General features: G+C 30.7%; 1 protein-coding gene across 1 annotated transcript in view; it reads right to left on the reverse strand.

Moving 5' to 3' along the window:
• The window catches only part of LOC142332569 (uncharacterized), a 57,049-nt gene that overhangs the window by 24,656 nt on the left and 5,255 nt on the right, over nt 1–27,138 (reverse strand). The window contains exons 3-6 of the mRNA XM_075379058.1: nt 25,761–25,775; nt 22,569–22,643; nt 18,470–18,608; nt 12,771–12,888 (exon numbers count right to left, since the gene is read on the reverse strand). Of these exons, the coding sequence (XP_075235173.1) occupies nt 12,771–12,888; nt 18,470–18,608; nt 22,569–22,643; nt 25,761–25,775 (347 nt within the window). The remainder of the gene's footprint in view (nt 1–12,770; nt 12,889–18,469; nt 18,609–22,568; nt 22,644–25,760; nt 25,776–27,138) is intronic.

Here is a 27,138-nt window from a genome sequence, read left to right on the forward strand (position 1 = left end):
ATTTTTATATATAATAGATACGGTAATTAACGAAGACTAAGTAAATAAGTAATCTTATTTACCGTTTCTAAAAAAAAAATCAGAATATGAAAGAAAGTAATGTAAAACGCATTTGTTTGATTTTTTTTCTATTTATATCCTTTAGTTAAAATATTGCGTTAAATCATGCATTCAATGAAATAAATCGAATTTTCATCACGTTGAAAAGTGAAAACCTTAAAATAATGTTGAAAACTTAAAAGAAAATACGAGTTGTAGTGAAATATAAGGTGAAAATTACTTTCAAAACAAAGATGTAATTGCAGAAAAGATGTTGAATCACTAATAAGTCAACATGTCATATAAACGCTAATAGATGTTAAATTTGTGATAGCAAAATTATAATTGTCAAATTTAATCAAAATTGTGGTAATGACTTTATGCTATCCTGCGAATTATATGAATTTGTTTAATAAATGAAATCGAGCCGGTAAGAGTTTTGTAACAAATTTTCCTATTTTTTGCCAAATTATATGGAACGCTTCAACATTTTTTATTATCTAATGTTGTATATCTATTATTTATATATTTAACATAAACAAAATTCTAATTTAAAATCAGAATTTGATAACAGAAATGTAGTTTCTTACTGTTTAAGAGGATGAATGAGGATGATATGTATGAGTAGTGTAGATGAAGTGTAGTTTTGTACAGTCTTAGTTCGATCGTTCCTGAGATGTGTGTTTAATTGAAACCCAACCGCTAATGAATACCGGTATCCACAATCTAGTATTCAAATCCGTATAAAAGTAACTTTAAAATCCGTATAAAAGCTTTTAGTAGAATTTGAACGCTAGACTTCGACTTTTGACTTCGAAGTCAGCTCATTTGCGAAGACGCGTACACCACTACGACAACCCGGTGGGTTTTCATTTTGTAATCTTTCTTTTTCCTCTTTATCCTCCGGGAATTACCGTTCAGGTATTACTTCAGAGAATGAATGAGGATGATATGTATGAGTATAAATTAAGTGTACACTCTTAGTTCGATCATTCTTGAGATGTGTGGTTAATTGAAACCCAACCGCCGAATAACACCGGTACCCAACATCTAGCATTCAAATCCTTTACTAGGACTTCATCATTTTGTTATCTGCAAGACGCAAAATGACGCAAAATTTTGTCATTTGCGAAGACGCGTACACCACTACAACAACCCGGTGGGTTTTCATTTTGTAATCTTTCTTTTTCCTCTTTATCCTCCGGGAATTACCGTTCAGGTATTACTTCAGAGAATGAATGAGGATAATATGTATGAGTATAAATTTAGTGTACACTCTTAGTTCGATCATTCTTGAGATGTGTGGTTAATTGAAACCCAACCGCCGAATAACACCGGTACCCACCATCTAGCATTCAAATCCTTTACTAGGACTTGATCATTTTGTTATCTGCAAGACGCAAAATGACGCAAAATTTTGTCATTTGCGAAGACGCGTACACCACTACAACAACCCGGTGGGTTTTCATTTTGTAATCTTTCTTTTTCCTCTTTATCCTCCGGGAATTACCGTTCAGGTATTACTTCAGAGAATGAATGAGGATGATATGTATGAGTATAAATTTAGTGTACACTCTTAGTTCGATCATTCTTGAGATGTGTGGTTAATTGAAACCCAACCGCCGAATAACACCGGTACCCACCATCTAGCATTCAAATCCTTTACTAGGACTTGATCATTTTGTTATCTGCAAGACGCAAAATGACGCAAAATTTTGTCATTTGCGAAGACGCGTACACCACTACAACAACCCGGTGGGTTTTCATTTTGTAATCTTTCTTTTTCCTCTTTATCCTCCGGGAATTACCGTTCAGGTATTACTTCAGAGAATGAATGAGGATGATATGTATGAGTATAAATTTAGTGTACACTCTTAGTTCGATCATTCTTGAGATGTGTGGTTAATTGAAACCCAACCGCCGAATAACACCGGTACCCAACATCTAGCATTCAAATCCTTTACTAGGACTTGATCATTTTGTTATCTGCAAGACTCTTACCGTACGGTTTAAAAATTTATTGTAATTTTTTTGGATATGTAAGTTACTAAATATTTATAGGGGAGTTTAAACTGTAATACAGAATTCTTATTTAATTTCTAACATAAAAACTAATTAATAAAATAATATAATAAAAGAAATAATTTACACCATTTAATTATATATTGAGAAAAACTAAATTGAAAATTATTTTTTAAACATTACGCTGTTGGTTAGATTGCTATTACACGAAAAGACGCTATATTCCGTTATAATTAATATAATTAATTATATAACATATAATTAATAAATAAAATTAATACGATTGTACAATTTTTTCTTCAATTTTTTTTTATATTAACAATTAATTAGATAAATTTAATTTTACGTATTTCAACCAGTTTTAACTAAAATTGACATTATATTTTTATAATCTTTGTTAAGGTGTGGTTAAAGCTTTCTTGACAATATTCGTCTAGTATTTCATTTAAAAGTCTGCTAAAGTGAACGCAAAAGTTTAATCCCCAAGCCATATCCTGTTCTTTTATAGTTAGGTAAAAAGTGAAAACGAGACAAAAACATAAAAAAATTCATAATTTAATCTTGGTTTTTATTTCAAAAAAATATAAAACAAATCTTCAGATAATAAAAACTCTTTCTAAATTTAATAAGGATTACATAAATCGAAGAATTTGAGAGCTACTAAATGCATCCTCTTCGTTTCAGTTTAATAAACAAATCTTAGGTACTTAATGCAGCCAAGGTTTTGATTATCTTTGCATTACTTGGGTAAACAGCATTCATATAAAAAAGAAAAAATCGGTCGTGTAAAGTTCTTGAAATTCTTGAAGGAAAGAAAGAATATTTAAAAAATTTGGGATCGAATTTTGAGCTTCACTTATGAAGTTATTTTTTTTGGTTTCGTTTCAAAACAACACAATTTTTTTTAGTTTTACAAAATTACTAAAAATGAATTACCATATGTTATTTTAATTATGTATTTTATCTTAATTATTTAATCCAAAAAATGTTATTAAAATATAATAATAGTTTAAAAATTCAATAAATATTTTACAAAATATTACTTACGGATGTGATAAAACATGTGATGTAACACACAAAAATAACACTGATATAAAATACGTTGACTTCATAATATTTATTACCCTTGAGAAAAACGTTCGTAAATAATTAGCAAATTATATATAAAACAAAATTAAATTAATTAACAATACCAATCCTTAGCTTGCTTTATAGCTGAAAAAAATTCAATAAGTTGAAATCAGCAGCAAGATTACAAATGTTACTACCAGACTGAGTTAACGATAAGTAAAGAAAAATTTGGACGTTCACTTTTATACTATCCGTTCTAACTTATAAGTAACACGTCATATAATATTGTATAACTTCGTTTGTCATAAACCGAGATATAATACTACCATAAAATCAATTTCTTATCAAGAAAAAAAAAGATAAACGTACAAGCAAAATAAAGTGCACTTCTTTAACTTGTAACGACTAAACTAAAATTTGACTGCTATTAATTACTATGAAGTAAAAAAATATCAAAACAATGATTATTTTTTTCTTTTAATAATTACAATAAAAAAAAAATTAATCACTATTTTCAGATAATAGAGTTAATTTAATGTCATGTTTCTTTAACTTCAATGTTTTATTAGCTGTAATCGTTTATCTGCTTTAACGCCATGATCAAATAATAATAATAGTTTATTTGAGTTTTACACTATCTTCAAATTAAAATTTACTACCCCTCAGTTTAAATCGATGGTATTATAAGACTGATCAACGTGAAACTTCAAAATATCAAAACGTTTGGTCATAAACTTGCACGCAGGAAGGTTTTACTAATGTGACATATGATGTATCTTAATAAATATAAACAAAATGTGGTGAGTTGGGTCATGTATCAACACGCAGCAAAAACTAGTGAAAATAAATTATGAAAATTTGTTCACATATTCTTTTTTTTTGAGCACATCATTGGTTTATCCCCCCGCCCCCGCACGGAGCTGGATTCGCAATTACGCATTTATTCAGCTCCAGAGGATGCCATCGCATCAAACTACCTCGTCGGGAACTAAAGTTCTCCTCGTGTAGCCGGAACCCGGTGTTTTATTATACGCCATACCTCTAATGAGAGGACCCCCCAAGGGATCCCCCACCGAGACTACGGTCTTACTTGCTCCCCCATATTGAAGACACACGGAAGTACCCGTTCAATTCCCGTTTCTAAATTCTAGAAATTGTTATCTAATACATGGCATTTTAGCTGAATATTTTTCTAAAGATCCAAAATTTTTACCTCTAGTTCTTTACATTACATTTTTTTTGCAAGAAACGATTTGGTGAAAACAAACACTATTAGTTGGATGACAGCAAACTACTGAAATTTCTTTTAAAACTGTTCTTCAAGTCCTTGTAGATGCTCAACAATGAGGACTAGTTAAATTCACTGTCGTCTACCGTTTACTTAGTAATTGGGAAATGCTTTAGAAATAATACCATCTGTTGCTATGATATCGATAAACCAGTTTTGCTTTATACGAGTTTACAGGACCCATCAATTTATCGATACTTGTCTTTTCCTGGTATCTCCACGTTTAAAGAATTAAAATTTTCCTTGATATCTATAAAAAAAGTTCTAAATCCACCAGCCAGCAAGAATTATTTCATCTAAATTTTCATCTTTACGGTTATGATATCGTTTTATTTCTACAATCAAGCTTAAAAAATATAAAATGCAGTCAACCCAACTTGCCACTCCCCTCGTATCTACTTCTTTTATCTCTCTTTACTTTTTCTTAATCTCACCTTCCCTATCAAATCTTTCCTAAGCTTATTATATACATCAAAGACAAAGATTAGGTTTTACTTAAGTACTGTAAGATAAATGGAACTGGCTGGAGTACTGCGTTCGAATGTACAGATCGCTATCAGAACGAATCAAACGAGTACATTGCATTTGACCTTTTTTTTTTCTTACTCGTATCGGGACGTATCAAAAGTGTTTGACTAGTAATTATTGAATATCTTCTCCGAATATTCAATTCGTATTCGATTCTTTGAAGAATTCGATACTGCCTATTTCTACATATCGGTATTCAATTGGGCCGCCTAACTGCATTGTAGTAAACACACACAAATTCTGTCGACGAGCATAAGGTGATGAATTCTGTGATAAACTAATATTGAATAAACATACTATGAAAATTAAAACCTTTCTCTAAGAAATGTTGTCCGACAGAAATCTAATTGTAATAAATAAACTGAAATAAAATTTATTGTCTATCAATAAAAACTGTAAATAAACAAACAGATTCATTTTGTCATAAAAAAAAACATCTTATTGAACAGCAGAAGTCATGATATGCTTAGTTAACAACTATAATACAAGGTGGCAAAGATAATAATGGTGACCAAATTAAATAAAAAAACAATTTAATAATGATAACTTTATCAAACATGATAATTAATTGTATGATTATACAATTAATAATTAAAATATAACACCTACTTATCAACAAGCTGTTAATGCGTCCTAGCGCTTTCGGAGACGAATTCCATCTTCAGGAACTTAATTTTTTTTTTTATTAACTAAACCTTTGTCGTCGTGAGTAGAATTGTTACGTAAAATTTGTAAAATATATAACAGTGTTGTCGTATGTTAAGATTCGTCGACTTAACGTCATGTCATAATGAATGTTACCGTTGTGGTAAAATAGGAGGGGAATCGTATGGTCAACTCACTCTATAATTATTGTTTAGTATTTGTTTATATAATATATCATTGTCAAATCCTGTTTGTTCATTTATTAATTTATCAATATTAAGTTACATATGGTACTTTTCGAAATTAATGGTCATGTGAAATTATGTTGATTTCTATGTCAAGTGATTGTATTTGATTTCTATGTCAAATACACAATGTCTTCCTTAAATTCTATATGTACACGGTAAAAAATTGGAAAAAGTCACCTCATTTTCAAATTTTCTGCAATCGCCATGCTTCGGACGGTAGAAGATGTAATTTCCAGCCGCCGACTAAATGGAATGGAATTCCTGAAATTAGTTCTAGAGTTCCGATTGAAATACTGCTAGGAATGCTATTAAGACCGTGAATATTTTTATAAACAAAAACCAATCAAAATAGTCTCTTCTACTGGACAACGAAAGCACATGCAAATGCCAATGTTATCAAAGATGCTTTTATTGCCAACCAAATTTGTGACGGAACCAATTTAAGAAATTATCCTGAACACTCACACTTTTTCTGCAGTGTAATTACAAGGTTTGTTATGAATGATAGTGGAATATTCTAGTTCACTGCGAATTAATAATCTGTAAAATGTTAGACACTAGTTGGAGTTTGAAACGGTCTTGTAATCTAATCGCTTCAAGTCATTTAATCACGCTTTTAATCACCTGCGCTTCGCTTTGCTGACAATCCAATTCACTTTTTTTAAATAAAGCTTGTCGTCCACTAAGACTCCCGAGATCATTTACTTTTTGTTCAGTTCTAATAAGCCCATCACTAACAGAGTAATGATCAGAAAGATTGGTTTTTCTGAAGAATGAAACGAGAAAGACCTTGTTCAAATTTAAAGGCATTTTGTTAAGCTGTGTTTAGGAAAATGGAAGCTCATACAGTTTGATATAAATAAAAAAATAAATAATTTACCAGAATAATTATATTGTCTTTTTTTCATTCGCTCAACAACAAAAAATTTAAAAAAATAATAACAAAGTAATTCATTGTAATTAGGATATAATTTGCATTATTAAATTATCGTATTATATTTCTATGATGCTACTTTTAATATTTAGATTTAAACGTAAAGGTTTATATTTATGTATAATAAACGAGTATTTTTTTTACCTTTAATTTGCGGATTATTAATATTTATTCATATGAAAGTATATTTTAAAAATAAATAATTCTTAAAATAAGCTAATATATTAAGAAAAATATTATTGGATAATCGTACTGTCTCCGTCGCTTACCGAGTAAAAAACATTTCCTGTAAATGTAGAAAAAAATAAAGCAAATAAATAAAAAATAAATAAAAGTTAAACATAAAATAAGAAAAATTAAATAAAAAAAATGAGATAAGCAAAGGAAATAAAAAAAAAGAAAAACGTTAAAGAATCCCCCAACAAAAAACCAAATTAAAAAACGTCAATAGTAGAGTAAAACTTCTAGACACTACTTAGATTAGTTTTTGAATTTATTTATAATTTTATTGGTGATCCTGACCCATATGGGAACACATCCATCATGTAAAAGATGCGGTCGCCACCCCCTCTGAATCTAGCTCTTTTGGACTTTACCGGAGATTATCTTCAAAACTTCGGCAAAAGAAATCTCTCAGCCTTGTTCTTTTCTCAGTCAGGATGCCACCGATGCGAATATCATATGTCACATTCCCATCGTAACACATCTTTCGTTATTCTCAAACAAGACTGAGTGAACAAAATACGGAAAGGAACTGAAATCCTTTACCTACCCGAAAGTTAAAGTAGTGAGTTCAGCACGCAATTACTATAAAACAAACCAACAACAAAAACTTAGCGACTACAAAACAAATAAAAGAAGAAAGCGGGAAAGCCCTGGCGGCATCTGAAATGCCCTTGGCAACCCTTTCTTCTGCCAAATACTGTACAAACTTCTCAACAATTATTCTTTCGACCTGGTTTCGCCAACTGACATGGAAATCCAGCACCGACCCGATAATATCGAGCCGACAGATACTTTCCGATTATATCAACTCATACTGAGAAAAATCGTGCAGAAAATGATGTACATCGTCCGATTACCCGCATTGCGGACACATTCCTGAGTCCACCACGCCGAATTTCTGCAGCCTATCCCAGAAAGCGCTACGCCCAGAGAGATCAGTTAAAAAGTAATATCCTTAATTAATCTTGAATCCTATACTACCGTTATAATTTTATAAATACATTAATTTAATAGCCATTATCCAACAAAATAATATACCAGTATTGAGTAACATTTTCATCCTCTTATAAGCACTATTTCTTCCTGATGAAAATTTAGTTTTTTTTTAGAAAAAAAATGTATAGAAAAACGTAAACAATAAAATATGACAATAAAAATAATTATGCTTGAACAAAAGGGTTAGTCGGCTACTGTTATAACAGATCAAGTAATCGACTAGAAGATATTACTGAATGATCAGCGAGTTAGTTTCCGTTCAATATGCTATAAATGCGAGATCAGTGTGCAAGAAAGTTTGAAGTGAGAATGCGGTAACAAACGATTAAAGTGTATTCCGTTTTGCGAAAGTCGCAGGTAAGTACAATAGTGAGGTCTTAATTAACAATTGACAAAATGGCATTGTCTATACCTATAAAGTAACTTGTCCTGACTGATTTATTCAACAACGCCCAGCAAAAACTATTGAAGGTAGAATGATAAAACATTTTTATAGGTATTCTTGTTACTGCGTAATTGTATACTAAGAGGGGAATTTTTGAAATTTCGAGATTAAAGAGTTATAATAGTGTGAGAATGAAATTTACTATTATTTTAATTTCATGGTAATAGATGAAGATATCAACTTGATTTTTGGTATATGTAATCTTCATGTGAATGTCTACAAACCAATTTCTAGATTTTTGAAATTTGTATGTTTTAAACCCTTTTTTTCTTAATTTCTGGGTTACAAATGAAAATATCAACTTGATTTTTGGTGTACGCAATTTTCGTATGAATATAGAAACCAATTTCAAAATTTTTCGAAATTCGATCTTAAAGGGGTGAATAAAAGTAAAATTGAACATGATTGCAAATTTTTCCCATGTACCACTATATTAAACAAGATAATCACTAGACAGTAGCTTTTAAATACTCTTCAGATAAATATCTAAAACCATTTTCGTTTTTTTTTTTTTTTTTTTTTTTTTTTTAATTATGATATTTTAAGAGGTACAACGATGTACAGGACGGTGGTTCAACCAAAACACCACTGTTACTGTATTTGCGATGCAACTGCCTGCACCTGCCTCCGGTTACTTGACTAAAAGACATAAAATAAAACTAACTAAAAGATTTTTTAACAATGAGAAACCAATTGCGGTCACCTCCTAGTGTGTTTGTCGGGTAACGCTAAGAACCGTGCAAAATACATTTTTACCCGTACTTCCAACGGGTAACCAGTGGGACCCAGAGCCATGACCCTCTGAGTGTGACGGGAAGCGCAAGTAACCATAGAGCATGGGCAAGCCGCGATGGGTTGTAGATTTGGAATTGTAATAAATTTTTTGTTTATATTTATTGGACTTTTATATTGAACTATTTTAATTCATTCATAAAATGGATCGGTCAAACAAATATTGTTCAATTTTCTTCTCTTCCTTTTTTGTTTTCCATTATTTAAGTTTTCGGCAACAAATCATTGTTTATCGTATATTCCTATAAAAATTTTTATTTACCGTTTTATCAGGATTTAATGAAAATCTAAATATAATACCGTTGATTAAATATTTTTTATTTATAAAAAAATAAATTTGCTATTAAAAAAGAATTGCAAGTGAAGCTACATCTATATTGTGGGCGAAATCGCGACGGGGTACGCTAGTCAATTTATAAAGATATCAATGTTTAATTTAGTTGACAATAATCGCACCAAACATACATTCTTTTTTTTTAATTCAATAACTTAGGTGTTTCACCAGTTGAAAACAGCTTAAAACTATATTCACGTAAATATTGAAAAAAGGAGTCAACATTTTATAATAGAGAATACAATGCCGATAGATGCTAAAAGATAGCAAATAGGTGACAGTAATATATGGAAATATTATATAGAGGAGGTAGACTATCTGCTGAATTACTAAAAGTGGAACAATTTTAACCATTTTCCAATATTTTGTAATACCTGTTGTACACTTTCCAATCATTTTCTAGCAGTAGTTATAGATACATTATCTGTTCATTTTAAAATATTTACATAAAAATAATTTTAACTATTATTCACATCTCTTTTATCGAAAATTTTGATGAACATACCAGAAAAATTAAAAGACATTTACACATTCACATAGGCGTAAGTTGAGATTAAATTAATGATTAATTTTTTTTTTCTTCTGGTCTCTAAAATAAAAGAAAAGTAATCCAAGAAGTTTGAGAAGTAAAAGAAAATTAAATTTGAAGGAAAAACAGGATAAACAATTCATTTTAAAGTAAATTAATACAGGAATAGACATATTAATAGTAATTAAGTACATTCTAATTAAACGGAGGCCATCCTAACAGAGCGCGCTGAGACTTGTTAGGTTGTTTAATTTGAGGTTCGTTTGCTATCTATGTTGAAGAAAATACGTTTCTTAATATATTGGCGCCAATTTTGAGCAATTACTTTATCAACTTAAACTTTTTTCATACGTTAGTATACCACAGCAGATACGCTTAAGATCAGGAAAACAAAACATCTAATGTAGGAAAGTAGTTCGGACAACGTGTGATCAGTGTAAGGTCAAAGGACGCGCCGCGTTATCAGTACTCTAGTCAATTAGCATCAGTTTTGTGAGTTATAGCGACCTCTTCAGATTCTAATTTCTATTGGGAAGAAAGATTGGATTACGGTTAAAGCTAGAGTTAAAGTTAAGGTTACAGTTAGAATTAAGCTTAAAGATATATCGAGAGGTAAGGTTAGAGATTTTTGGAGAGAGGAATACAACGTAAAATATAACCTTAATAGTAGTAAAGCGTCTGACTCAGAATCAGCCGTTGAAGATGATTGACGGCGCTCTGTGGAAGGTGATAATCCGTCATACAGATGACTGGTAGGATGGAACATGTGTACAGTCTTTCTCTATAGGGATTATATTTCCGCGATAAATTATGTCAAGCGTCCTACGAGGCACGGTTAAGTAATTGATTCTCAAACGTTTTCGCTCACCGCCCATTTTGAGAATCAAAAATTTTCTTGCACCCCCAAAATTTTTAAAAACAATAATTGCAATTGCTGTTTTTTAAAATGCGCTCTTAAAAACAGCAATTGCAATTATTTTTTTTCATTTTTTGTACTAGTGTAGTAGGTATTTAATTTTATTTTGAAATATCAGGAAAATATGTATTTTTTTTTTAATCGGCCACCGCCTTTCTAGACGGCCTAAACACCCCCAAATTTCTGTGGCCCTTCTACCGACAACCCCCCCCCCCACTCACCACGATAGCCACCAACGCCTACAAGTAAGCGTTATTACCCACTTTGAGAACGAATGTATTAAGTATTGCGATAACCTGGTAATTACCAGGAGAGAGAATTCTGTATGGAAGAGTAGGGATTTATCCCTACTCTTCCATACAGAATTCTAACTCTCACATTAAACTTAATCTTAACTTAACCTCTCTCCATATAAGTACTGTCATCTGAACAAGTCTCGATAAGTTTCAAAAAAATAATGTCCATAAGTTACACAGTACCGTCAGGCAAAATTTTGTTATTTTGCACTATGACATGTTATATACATTATTTTCTGAGTAAAATCTTTAGTTTGAATAAGGTTAAATTAATTAGAATTCTTGAATTGCGACTATCAGATAAATCATTAAGTTTCTGTAAAATTTATAAATTATGTATAAACCAATCGAACCTAATCATAACCTTTTTTTTCCGGTTTAGTCTCTGGGAATCACAGTAAGGTATTACTTCGGAGAATTAGTTAGAATAAGTGTAAGTTAAGTGTAGTTCTTGTACAATCTCAGGTTAACCATTTTTGAGATGTGTGCTTAATTGAAACCCAACCACAACAGAACACCGGTATCCACGAGCTAGTATTCGAATCCGTACAAAAAGTAACTAACTGCCTTTACTAGGATTTGAACATCTCCACTTCGAAATCAGCTGATTTGCGAAGACGCGTTTACCGCTAGACCAACCCGGCGGGTAATCTTAACCTTCACCTAATCCTAACTAAACTCAATTCAATTTCATTTAAACCATATTATTTATGCGGGAAATAATGTATATAGCACATTTACCAAAACGCACACCTTAAGCATATAACCTAACTTCTTTCTTTTTCCTGTTTTGCCTCCAGGAATTACCGTTCAGGTATTATTTCAGATGACGAATGAATATGATATGTATGATTTTAAATGAAGTGTAGTCCTATACAGTCTCAGTTGGATGATTCCTGTGATGTGTGGTTAATTGAACCCCAAACACCAAAAAACACCGGCATCCACGATCTAATATTCAAATCCATATAAAGTAACCGCCTTTACTACGAGTTGAACGCTGGAACTCTGGACTTCCAAATCAACTGATTTGGGAAGGAGCGTTCACCACTAGAACAACCCGGTGGGTTAAGCATAACCTAATTTGTTCTTAATAAATCTATTCTAATTTTTAACTTAATTTCATTGAAACCAGAATTTTTAGTTTGAAAATAATTTATACTACAAGTGTAGTAAGTGCAAAACTATATTAAATGTACAAAGTGTTGTGCAAAATAACGAAATTTTGGGCGCGAATACTGTCCGAGCGTAGTGTGTAAGAGCGATGTGACTCGGATGAAAGGCGTTTCCGATGAATAATTTTAATTGTAACGAATAACTTTCGTATAAAGTAAGATATATTCCAAATTTCATCAAAATCAGAATCGAGACCTAACTGTATAAAATTACCCTAATAATAAATAAATAATGCTATCTAAAATAATACTAATAAAAAATGCAAATACATTTTAATTTTACATACCGGTTTTAAACAGGATTCCTTTTAAATTGTAAAGTGCGTAAGCTGAGTAATGTGATGTGTAGTAACCAGTATTTACTGTTGTCCTTGTTTCAAGCATCAAAAACGGTGTGTTATAAAACTAAAAAATAATAAATCAATTATTTAAAAACGTAATAAAATTGAATACAATATTTACAAAAATGTCATCCCCACCCTTAAAAACGGTTTTAATTTTGAAAAGTTATAGGGGTAAAAAAGGGTGATTTTGGATACAGTTTTTTTATTGGCTTCTCGTTGTGCCCATAGATATTACCTTCACAAAATGGGGGCTCTATCACCCACCTATCGGCCGAACTCTGAAAACCCCATTTGGGATTCGCACTGAAATTTACAAACTTAGTGGTGTGGGATATCGATTTTTATATAAGCTGTAAAATTCATGCTTATGTTTTCATCAAAACCATTTTTATTTCGAGAAAGAACTAGTCGATTCGTTTAATCAATAAATTCTACAAAGATTATAAAAACCTAATCATTACTCTTCAAATATTTGGGTCCAAATTCATTTAATGTTAGACAAATATTTTTACATATCTTCTCATTTTTTGCTAATTAAATATTATAATATAAAACTAAAAAAAAAACATAGCCCTTGTATAACTGAGTAGGTCCAGAACTTTAAGCCGTGGAAACGTTATGTTAGTGGTTAGGTTAGATTTGGACATAATCTGCTATACATAACCCAAAAACAAAATTACCGTTACATACAATGAATTATAAATTTAACATATCACAAATACTAATAATTTTAATACCGGTATTAAATATTTACTCCAAATTCGAACACCAGTTCGTATTGAACGATTAAATTACGATGTAAATCCAAATTTAATATAAAATTAATATAATGTAACAAAACGACTACGCAAGCAGATACTTAATATTAAACAAAATAGGTAACCGCTTTTAAATTACTGTTTTATTAATAATACATAACGCTGACCTTAGCATAAAATACTCCAAAAGATTAGTTTTTGCATGTATACACAGAAACTCACACAAAATACAATTAAACAATCACAAAAAATATTATTTAGTTACAACAAATTTAATATTTTTTATACATACTGGTAACGACAGAAGCTCTAAACGTACAATAAACGAACTGACAACGCACAGCTAACAACGTTTCGTGCCTGTTGTAACATGTCCGCGCAGCAGCAGCAGTAGGCAGGCTGAACGCAGCAGGCAATGCGCATCGGAGAACTAATTACTCTGTATCAGACAGTCTTATAAGCGATACGTTCTAATATCAAAACAAGTTGATATTTAGACAAATTACGTCTTTATTATTGTTAGGTCTTAAGCCGAAATGAAATACTGTTCCCGATAAAACGTATAATAAATAATATTTCTATTTAAAGGAAAAATATTGATTATCACATAACCATTAGGAAGAAAACTTACTTTCCCAGTGAACTAGAAAAATTATATTAACCGGGAAAGTATAGTGAACACGTCACAAAAACGGGATATTGACTTTCTAATCTTATAAATATTTTCTCCAAAATAAAAAAATATATAATCCAATATAATGTACCCCCTTTATCTGAGACAGATAATTTATGTACACGGTATCATATTATTTTAATTTACATGGGAAGAAATCTTTAAAAAACCCAAACTCCAACTAATTTTATTAAGTTGCTATCAAATATTTCAGACACACAAAACAAAAATGTTTGATAAAGTCGTTTTTATTTATTTAAAAGCGGGAATTTCGCCATTGTTATTTTACTTTTATTATAAAATATATTACAAACATTGTATGAAATTATTATCTCAAAGTAGAGTCAAATTTAGATCGAGACATTTATTAAAAATTACCTTTATTTACAATTATTCAACCTTTTACAGAAATTTATTAATTTTTTTAAATTAATCTGTATTTATTTTAAATCTTTTATTTATTGTTATTTCTGATACCATCTTTATTAAATATTTTATATAATTTTAAGTGTCATCTAAGATATAAGTGTATTTTTCTTGTAATGTTTTGTGCTGTATTGTGTGAGTAATTTGAATTCAAATTATATTAATTAAAGATTTTACTGATGAAATTAAGGGGAATCTTATCCGCTAGATAAGAATTGTCTAGCGGTAAGAATTGCCGGTAGATAATTCTTATCGTTAATAATAATAGTAATAATATAATTGATGAAACAACCATTACTATTATTATTTTTATTGTGTGATTAGTGATGCTTGTAGGACAGCGGTACACTATTCGTGATCTTAGTTGAAGTTAGTTTCCGAGCAATTGTTAATATTCTTTTTTTTTTATAATTAATTGTTAATTATAATTTTTTTTTTTCATTGAAAGAACAATGTTTTAATTCTAATTAGATTTGTAATTTAATTAGAGAAGATGAAGAAGAAGAGAATACATAAATATATAATTTTTTAATTGTAAATTAGATGAGCGGTTAATTTTTAATTAAACTTTTCTTTAATTAGATGAATCATAATTTTATTCTAATTATATTTGTAATTAGATGTAAATTTATGATTTTTACTTCCTTGTAGGAAGTAAAGGAATCATTGTGATCAGGAAAAATTTCAGTTTTCAGATTCCAACGGAAATATCCATTTTGAGGATCCCTGAATTTATTTTGACTAGTTTCAGCGTGACGTCTGTATGTACGTATTACGTATATATCTCGCAAAACTCATGAACTATTAGCCGTAGGATGTTGAAATTTTGGATTTAGGACTGTTGTAACATCTAGTTGTGCACCTCCCCTTTTGATTGCAATCGCCTGAACCAAAAGTGTCCAAAAAAGCACAAAATGACAAAAGTTTTGGATATTGAATTTTTTCTTAACTGCAGTAATAAGTCCTCATTGAGAGCTTTTCAATGATTCATAAGCGGTACTTATTTTCATTGGTTTCAGAGTTATAGCCAAATAAAATTATAATTAATGAAATTATAAGATCTTACAAGAGAAGGTACATCAATTCGAATGACTTCATCACCCTCTTTTTAATTAAATATATTGATTTATTACTAATTATAACTTGCATAATTAATTATTATCGCATATTGTTATTTCAACAATAAAAATAAAAATAAAAAATGAAAAAAGATCATTTATTAGTGAAATAAAATTTTATGGGCTTTTAAAAATGTGAATATGTAGTTTAATAGGCCTTATTACATTTGTGTATATATAATAGATATGGTGACACATCTGATTATTTAATATTAATTGAAAATTATAATTTAGAATCGTACTATTTTTGGATTTTATACTTTAATTTCCGTTTAATTTCATTTAATTATTCTGGTATTTCTGTTTTATTTTATCTACATTAAAGTTAACTACAGAATAAGTGAAAATAGGTCCTCACAAGAACAACATATATACACCGAGGTATACATGCCCGATCTTTAATAAATTGCAAAATATTCTTATCTTTTACTTCAATACTCCTCTCATATTGTCGGAAAATATATTCTCTGTTTTAAGTCGGAATTGATCATCATTTCTTTTATTTATTTTTTGTTCCCGATCATTTAATCGCTCCTATTTTGATATAATTCTTCTGAACTTATTAATTTGTGTACACGTTCTCTAGTTTTCCAATTTTTTCTCTCTTTATATACATCACCCTCTATTAATCTTTTTATTCTTTCTTTGGTATTTTTTAATTAAAGAAATATTTGGATCTTAGGAGAAGGCACTTTGGTTCCAATCAGACTTCATCTCCTTTTTTTTATAATTTAAATATATTGATTTATTAATAATTATTAACCTCTCATTGTAAAAAAAAAAAAAAAAACGTTTACAATGAATAATAATTAATTTAAAAAAATAATAATGAAATAATATCGGAAGTTTTTAATGAAATAAAATTTTATGTACTTTTCGTTTAAAAAAAAATGTTTAAATGTAACTTAATAGACGTACAGGCAGTCATGTATTGTTCACTACACATTTTTAATTGTAAATTAGTTGAGTGATTAATTTTTTATTAAACATTCTTTAATCAGAAGAATTATATTTGTAATTTTATGTAAATTTTATTAGTAGTATATAAATTTATAGTTTTTACTCCCTTTTACGAAGTAGAGGAACTATTGTTATCGCGAAAAATTTCGGATTTCAGATTTCAACGGAATTATCCATTTTGACAATCTCTGAATCCATTTTCACTAGTTTCGGCGTAACGTCTGTACGTACGTATGTATTTCACATAACTCAAAAACGATTACCCTTCCGTTTGATTGCAATCGACCGAATCAAAAGGGTGAAATCTCAAAAAATTTTTTTTGAACTTTTTCTTAACTGCAGTAATAAGCCCTCATTGAGAGCTTTTCTACGAAATATCATAAGTGGTACTTATTTTCATTGGTTACAGAGTTATAGCCAAATAAAATTTTAATAAATGAAATATTTGGATCTTACAAGTCACATCGGTCGAATGAGACTTCATCTGCTTTTTTTTAATTTAGAAAGATTGATTTATTAATAATTATTAACCTCTGATTGTAAAAGTAATTTTACAATAAATAACAATTCAATAATAATAATAAAATAATAATAATTTTTTTTTAATGTGAAAAAATATCATAAGTTATCAATGAAATCAAATTTTATGTACTTTTCATTTTTTTTAAATGTGTATGTTCAATTTATTAGGCGTACAAGTAAGTCATGTGGTGTCCACATCAGATTTGGTGAAACACCTGATTATTCGTTTTTGTTTTCATTTTGTTGATGGTTACATCATAATAATTTTTAAAAAAAATCATAATATTAGATAGATAAAGATAGATATAAGATATAAAGGTATTTAAAGAGTAATAAGGAACTTTTACTCTTTCCTAATATTTCTAGTAAGGTTGTTGAATTAATAATTGTATAAATATTTGATGTTAGTAAAAACTAATATTTCACAACTTGTGTAACTGTCCACTTTATTAAACAATTGAAGGATCGTATCTCACTTTCAAAGGATAAACTTTAAATGAAGTGCAGCAAAAAATGTGTATATGCAATTTAATAGGCGTTACATTGTGTCCACATCAGATTTTTTTTCTTGACAATTCTGTGTATTCTCTTTGGTGGCCGTCCTGCCTGTCAGTTCTGATTCTTATTAATATGAGTTTAACCATGTCTGTTAGTTTACAAACCAAAACAAATTTGATCTCAAATATTATTTCACACTCAGAGGGGAAATAGGCCTATTTACTACAAGATTAAATACTTCCCTTTTCGTCTGTGAAGTAGAAGAAGTGTGGGGCGATCTGAACCTCAAATATATGTAGTGCACGAAATTGAGAACGCTGTATATTTCTTACAATCCCTTTCACGTTAAAATGTATATACGCGACTATAATAAAATAAATACTACTGATAATTGGCCAGAAGTTATTCTAATTTCATTAGGGGTTGAAAACTGATACGTCCACGAATTAACCAGCGGAGAATTATGGTATTGGAAATAATAACTAAGTTCATGCTAGAATATGAAAATTTTTCTGACTTTCTTAGTAAGTGTGCCACGATTTATGCATTTCTTATTAGTTTTATCTATGATTTTATTTTGTTGACTAAGACGTACTTTATTATACTGAGAAAACTTTATTTGCTACGTTTTTACACATTTAAAATTAAATAGTACAAATAAAAGAATTAACCAATGAAAGTACATACCAAAGGATCGTTGCAAATGTAAGTAGTTTTTGTAGCAGGTAAGTTGGATAAACTTGTAACATATCCTGGACCGTAAATTATAGTACTTTGAGGATATAAAGGAAATACTGAACCAAAGATATCGCGGGTTTCCCTGCAACTGCAACATAATTTTTTTATTAAGATACGTTTAAGCTGCATGCATACGAGATCAAATATGTATAGAGGAGTTAAGATAAAATAAAAATAAAACATATTATAAAAGTTAGGCAATGGAAGCTTGAAATGACATACTTAATTTAAAATTAAAAATAATTTTATTGTAATACCTCATTGTCAGAGGTGAATTATTTCATATCCTTTTCGAATAAACCAAGTGCAATTTTGTTCATAATAAAATTTCAACATATATAAAAATTATCATGATATTTTGAATTAAAAATTTGTATAGCAAGGATTTTTAAATTGGATAAAGATAAATTATCTACAAATATTTTTTTGAGATTTCTGTTTTAAACATTTTCTAAATGTTATCGAGGTCTCTTCCCGATACTAAATAAAAAAAAGAAAATTAAAAGGAAAATGAAGCCGAAATCGCTAAATTTATTGCATATAAAGTGAAGAAATTATGTAATTCTTCACTGAAATAATATATATATTTTTTTTATGATAGAAAGCATCACGTGATGCCGTATACATGAACTCAACAAATAGAAGTGACCTAAAACTGCAAATAAATTTTGATTTTACGCGTACTTGACACAGATCAAAAGCTATTTTTGATATTTTTATCACCAGGCGCTAGAGAAGTAATCTAAAATAGATAAGTTCTATTTTACACGACTGTTGATACCATTCACGAACACTGACCAAACAAGTATATTATCACAGTCAAAATAATTAATTTAATTTTATATGGCATTTTAATTATATATGTGTTAATTATACATATTATATATATGAGTGTCCTTAAACTCAAACGAGCCTCCAGTTCGGCTCGCCGGTTGGATTTTTTGTGCCTGCCTCAAATCATCAGGATGGGTTAAACAGAACCGACTACGTCGTTCCTGCCCCCTCCCACCCCAATACCAAACCATGGACCGGGTCTCGGAATGTATATTTTCTCGCCTACCTCTAACTACTATGGAGAGGGATCCGAGTCCGATTGTCGTTCCCGGGCCCCACCCAGCAGCCGGGACTCGGTCTTTTGATTCCCGAGCCTATAGACCCCAGCAGTTTCCGGCTGATCATCGGAGCTAACACACCTCAGCATACCGGTCCTCCCAGACGGGGTTGTCCGCCTCCCCTAAACTAAAATCCCCTTCGATGTTCTTCGTAATTGTTTTTCCCTCAAAATCGTCCTCCCCAAATTGTCGACCACTCTTCAGTTTTCCGCTGAAGTCAGCATATAATATACTAGTTCTTCTGGGGTTAGGTTAGTGACTTCCGCCCTGACCACCCGAATTACCTAGGGCATATAAATGATACTTTTTAACAATTCAATTTGTATTTATTAATTACGCTGTCACCTAATACGCACCAAAACCTACCGCATGGTCTTAGAAGTCGTGAAGAATGGACCACACTTCTCCTTCTTGAATCCGAAATTTAATAATTATACAGTTCTTAAATCCGCCTAAGTGGTGGAGGTTTTTAAATTTTCCTACCTTATTTTTACGCTCATTTTCCTTGATTGTTGCTGTTACTCTTATTCTAACGTCAGACTATTAGTTTACGTAAAATTCGTTTTGCAAAAACGTATAATGTGGTCGAAATGTGTATAATGCAATTACATTTTGTTACTTCATCTTATAAAGGTGGTTGACGTATTATTCAAAATGCTGGAGTGTATGAAGACGTAGTCGTTTTTGTGACTTGTAGAATACAAAGGGTTGATGTTGTTAATATTGGTAAACTGTTTGGGATGTGATTAAAAATATTTTGATACGTTGATTCTGTCTCGATACGGAAGTTTTTGAATATTTATTTTATTATTTTTTTTTAGTTTATTACGTTTGTGCTTTCTGCAGACAGATCCGTGAAGATTTAATATTTCATAAAATTGTCTTTAGTGTTTTTGTTAATTGGTTTTTATTTTTCTGGGGGACACATGACAACCATATTCCCTAATTTCATTATCTGTATTTTTGAATCTGTATAAATATTTATATATAATGAGAGAAATTGAGTATTCCGGGGATAATTTTTTTAAAAATTGGTAGTTTATATGCGATTGATGGTTTGAAAGTGTTGTAAATGAGCATGTATGTTTTTGTTTGTTGTGACGAAAATTTACTTTTGGTTACTTTTTTGTGAAAAGTAAAGAAAATCATTTGTTTAGTATGTTAGTGTTCACCGATGAAATTTTTAACTTGTGGTTTGAACACGAAATATATTGTAATTAACTTTTAAAAAATGATATACCAAAAATTAAACCCTACATAAATATAGCACAGATTCAACAGACATTTCTACCACATTCTGAATATAACTGTGCCAAAAAAAAAATCCACCAGCAATCAATTACATCAACAGAAGGATGATAAACAACACTATTCACGGAAGATCAAAGCAAGATCCAGAGAAAACTTCATAAAATGTCTTCAATGCACTCTGTATTCATTAAATTCCACTATTTTTTGTCGTTTCAAAGCTTACAGAAAAAGGTTAAAGTAGTTACAGAACTTTTTTTCTGTAGTAAAATTTCTACCGAAAAAATGACAAAATTACTTTCTTTCCGTTGTGAATCACGTAGCATTAAAATAAATATACATACATATATAGAAAAAAATCATTAAAAATATATATATATATATATAATGATTATTTCTTATACTGGGAGAGCTTTTGTAGATTTAACGATTTTATTAATAAAATTGCAACCTTATTACAAATGATCTTTACGATTATAAACTTGAATAACTCAGGTTTAATAACCTCACATACATTAACGTATCATTTGTGGAAAGGGTATTTCAAACTTTTTCAGTGGTTCCTACAGCTATTTTGTAGCAACCGATTTCTTCTCTACGACAATTGAAGATAAAATAGCTGCCAACGAAGAAGACAGCGAGTGTTTTTGTGTGCTTATTTTAACGGCTGAGAATTTTTTATCATTGTGAACGTAATTTTATAAGGAAGTTTGATGGAGATGCGCCTAGTGGACCCAGTATCCGTACGTAGTATTCTGATTTTAAAACGAGGAGTTACATCTACAACCGAACGTTAAACGACCATCTACGAGTAAGCGATGCAACTGTCTGTAGCACGTGTGATAGAGCGTTTCATAAGAATTACACAGAAATCCACACCTGGAACAGGATATACTCCTGGAACGTACCTGGAACGCTGGAACTCTCGACTCCGAAATCAGCTGATTTGGGAAGACGCGTTCACCACTAAACTACAACTACTGCAATACAACTAGACTATGTGTAGTGTAGTAACTACACATAGTTATAAGTTAACTACATATAAAATCACATAAAAAATGTATTTATTTATTAAATTATTTATACTGTAACAACAGGCTAATGTCCTCTAACAGTTACCGATAGATGATAAATCAATTTTATAGCGTGCAAAAAATTCAATGACTGACTGGGATTTGAACCTTGGTTCTCCGGGTAAAAGGCCGAGACCCTACCATTTCGCCAGCAATATTGGTAATAATAATAATAATAATATTAATAATAAAAATTACTTAAATTTGTTTTTTTTTTTTTTAGTTAGTACACAAAATTCACACTAAACAAAATAGTACACTAGTAAATTGGGTGTTAATTTTATGACGTCTTTCCAAAAGAACAGGAATTGAAGAAGTACTATTTTAGTATACATACTGTATTGTATTAGTGAACATAATTTGAAGTCGTTACATAAAATAAATTAAAATATTCTTAGCGAACTACCTTTTGTTTTTCGTCGTTAACTATTTTCATAAATTCAAGGAAATACAGATCAGGATTTATAGAGTCGGTAAATTTATGCAAATATTATTAATCAAATTTTTTACTTTAAATAAAATTTATTATTAACTTAGAGGGTATATTATATGACAAAATACCATGTATAATAACAAATTTATTTCATACATAAAAAATACGAAATAAATACTTACTTGGTTGGTAAAGTCGTCTCTCTTTTAAAGTTAATAACCCAATCTGGATTTCCGGGAAAAATATCAGGATTTCTCCTACGAAAATATATAACTTATAAAAAAAAATAATAAAAATTCAAAATAAAATTAAAGAAAAAAATTAATACTAAACAGTTAATAAAAAAATAATGTACTATATTAATTAATATATATATATATATATATATATATATTAATATATATATATATATATTAATATATATATTAATTAATATATATTATTTAATATAACTAGTAACTAGTAAAATGTAACTATATTAAAGTATAGATTTTGACGGAGAGGGCGTAATAGTTGTTAGGTAATATTGGCACAGTTCTATTATTCTAATCACACATAATTTATTCCTCATCCAAAAAGAGGGCGTTTTATATTAATATAATTTATGATTAAATCATTTTTATACAGTTTTATATTAATACAAGAAAGGCATGCTGGAAGGCGGAGGTAAATTTGACCGTTGCTACGTAAGGGATATAAATGATTTCCACCTTAAAGTAAAAATTTAGATGTAATCAATAAGAGTTGCATGTGAAAAACGTTTCACACGTTAAAAGACAAGCCCCATTTTCTTCAATTCCAACAATATTTTGGTCATCCCTTGCCATAAGGGATGGTCATATCAAATGTTTTTTCAGAGAAACGTTTCAGGTAATGTTTAGAGAACTACCAACCACTTTAAACCGATTCGATATTGTGTCTTGTAAGAAAGGTATAATTTTTTGTCTTCGGAACCCCATTTTTTCCAGCCCCTGGGCTAATGGTTGGTGACATCAAAAAACTTTACTTAGATAACTTTTAGGCCCTTATCCAAAGAATAGTAGGAATTCAATATTTTATTTAATAAGAAAGTTACAGCGATATTTTGTTTTTTTTTCGAAAATGCCCTCCATTACACCCCCCCCCCCCCTAACCTACCAACCAGAAAATAGTCCGATTTTGTCCATTAACGAATTCGACTGAGTTTTTGAGTCGTTATATTTTATGTATCAGTTTGAAAGTAATTGGCGTAATCCTGAATCCCGAATTACCTAGTACAATAAGTTTTGAAAGCATACAATTTTATAACAATTGTTCAAAAGGAATGCCTCTACAGTTTGACAGTGTGCTAACTTAAATGATATCCGTTTATAATTTATCAAACATGATGGCGAGCATTACAGTATTTCTACATCATAATGTGTGTGTGTGTGTGTGTGTGTGTGTGTGTATATATATATATATATACTCAAATATATGAAGTACCAGTTAGAAATAATTGACAAAAAATTGAAACGGGATTAACGTACAAAAATATCTCCACATCTGAATAATATCTGTACAATAATAATATCTGTACAGGTATCTGTAATACCCGTACAAAAATATCTGAATAAATTTGTTTACCTGAAGTATGTCCTGCTTAACATTTGCATAGAGCCTGGAGACTTTAATAAGATTTGGTGTGGAAGTAAGGTATTTGGTAGAGGACTCGTTTTTAACAATTGTAACTTAACTTCAAAAAGGAACCCTTAATGTGATTTTAGACATTTTGTCAAACGTCCCCATTTAAATATTTATAAGCATTGGAATAAGAACCCGAACCCTAATTGTCTATTATTTTTACTTTCCCGTCTATATAGCAACTATAGCGAACCTATAGTTAAGCATGGTGGTCGGTCAAAATTGGGAAAATCCGGTTTTCACCGAATCATGATGAACTGCCCCTAAAGACCCCAGAAAACCGAAAAATGGCATTCCAGTAAAAATTCGGCATTCCGGTTTTCACTGAATCTTGACAAACTGAACCCTAAGGAATCCAAAAATCCGAAAAATAGCATCAAAATTTCTGCGATAAAATGTGTGTATGTACTTATGTATGTTGGTGTGTAAATCTTCTTATATCTCCAGAATTACTTGACCGATTTTCACCAAATTTGATTATAATAATTTTATAGTAGGTATATTGATGGTAATAAACTTCACTTCAAAAGGGCAGGAGGTGGAGGATACAGGCAGGAAAATCGAAATCGTATCCAGATTTTGCAGAATAAAGGTTAGGTATTTTTTTTTTTTTTTTATATATATAATTGTGAATATTAATAAACAACTTTTGTTAAAAAAGTGTTTTGCTGAATTTCACGCCCTTTTCTTTTTTTCTTTTTCCTGTTTACCCTACGGTAATTACCTTTCAGATAATACTTCAAAGGATATGTATATGAGTGTAAATGAAGTGTAATCTTGTACAGTTTCAGTTTGACCGTTCCTGAGATGTGTGGATAATTGAAAACCAACCACCAAAGAACACCGGTATCCACGATCTACTATTCAAATCCGTGTTAAAGTAACTAACTGACTTTACTAGGACTTGAACGCTGGAACTCTCGACTTCCAAATCAGCTGATTTGGGAAGACGCGTTCACCACTAGACCAACCCGGTAGGTTCTTCTATCACCTATCTAATGGTCTTTTCTTTTTTTAACCTGTGGGACCACCTTTAGGCATTTCTTCAGAGGATGATATGAATGAAAATTTTTGAAGTGTGTGAAAAGCCAACCCTTGCCAAAAGAGCGCCCGGATTCGAATCCGGGAGCTCTGGATGAAGGCCGAGTCGTTCCCACTGTCGCCAAGGAAGCCGGCAACATCTAATGGTCTAGAAATGTTTCATTTAAAATTTTCGTGTTCTAAGATAGTAAGATAACTATAATTCATGTAATAATTCTTCAAAATTTTCCTGGATATTTGATAAAATTTTATCGGCTAACTACTTGAAAATAGCTTCTCCTGTAAGATTTCTATATAAAATAAATGGGCCTACAATTTGTTTACGTTATTTCTGCTCAAACATTTGCGTTCTCAAGGTACTGCGTGTGACCCTCTAACATCCACAATCAATTCAATAACAGTTAAAAATGGAGCTACGTTCACATTATTTGGTCATGTGAATAGGCTTAACTGTCGACACTAGAATAATGATAATCTTTACTGAATGTTAGAGGGTGACTTTTCTGAACCGCACACATACTTCTATAAATTGTCACAAGATGTTATATATCACCAAAAAATGTGGCTAAATGATGAATAACAATTAAAAACTATTTTAATAATTAACACTAATTTATATTCTATTTATAAGCCTACATAATTAATTATATATATTCACACTGTATACTTACAAGAAATCCAAACTTCTGTAATTTTTTAACATTTCAATGCAGTTAAAAAACCGAAAACAAAAAGTAAAAACCAAAGATTAACAAAGTGTATATTAATATTCTACAAGTTGTTTAATCTGATTAAAAAGCTTGGTATTAAAAGATAAATGGCATAATTTTGGAAAATTTCAGGTTAACGTTTGAATAAGTATATTGTCACTGGTTTACGGTTGGTAATTTTATCAATTTATACATATTAGAATACTGAAATCAATTAGTATTTCTACATTACGTCTCTACACGCCACACATTCCTATTTAACTTTTTTCCTGTTTAACCTCCGGGACCGCCGTTATGTATTTCTTCATAGGATGAGATGAACGATTTGTAGCGAGTTTGAAAATGTCATGCTTGACCGGGTTTCGAACGCGGGTCCTCCGGATGAAAGGCCGAGACGCCACCGCTCGCGTCACAGAGGCCGGCACTCATTCATCTACACTAAGGCAATTTGTGAAAAAAAAACATAAATCTTGTTAATCTTATTACGAATAGTTACAGTTTATTCAACGTAAAGAGAATATAGTATAATTCGTAAATGAATATTTTCTTTTAAATGTTAAGGTAAGCAAGCACCCAAGGTGCAACCAGGAGAAAAGGTTCCCCTGATTTCATCGAGGGAACTGAGATTTTTCACTAGCGGTAACATGGTAACGAAGAGTTTTCGGACACATGTCGTCAAAGGTTGACTAGCATGTTATTTATGATATACATTTTATCATTTAATTCGTATAAGCAGCTTCACATATGTTGGCAGTTAAGTAATAATAGAATAAGGGCTTTTTTGTTACATATAATAAATAAATCCGTGGATAGTTTATTGTTTTTTTTTTGTTTTTTTTTTACTGCTCCCCTGGGCCGTTCCGAGTGGTTGGTATTACGCCACCCAGGGGAGTGCCTGTTATACTCTAATGGGCCTCCCCACCTACCGGCTGTATGTCCGGCAATGCAGGTCGTCCCACCGGTCAGGTCTTTTGAGTCTCATTTGCCCTTCTGTATCGCTACGCCATTCCTTGGAAAGTCGTTCCGCATCGATGGGTCTTTTACACTTGTATAGACCTATTCTCCCTCGGAGTACCCCAGTGGATCCTTGGAACTGACACACCTAAGCATGCCAGTCCTCACCACTGGGGCTATCCACCCTACCCTAATCTATTCACTCATAAGCCCAGTTTCCTCTCGTCTTCGTTTTTACTGTTAAGATATTCCTTATAGTTCCTTCAATTCTTTTCCAATTGTCCTCACTATGTAGCATGTTACTCGTAATCTCCTCAGGTCTCATCGTTGATAAATTTGTGTCCCGTCTATTTTGTATCCATCTGATGCATTCCTTGAAGGTATG

The sequence above is a fragment of the Lycorma delicatula genome, chromosome 11 (assembly GCF_047948215.1).
Source record: "Lycorma delicatula isolate Av1 chromosome 11, ASM4794821v1, whole genome shotgun sequence".
Classification (NCBI taxonomy): Eukaryota; Metazoa; Arthropoda; class Insecta; order Hemiptera; family Fulgoridae; genus Lycorma; species Lycorma delicatula.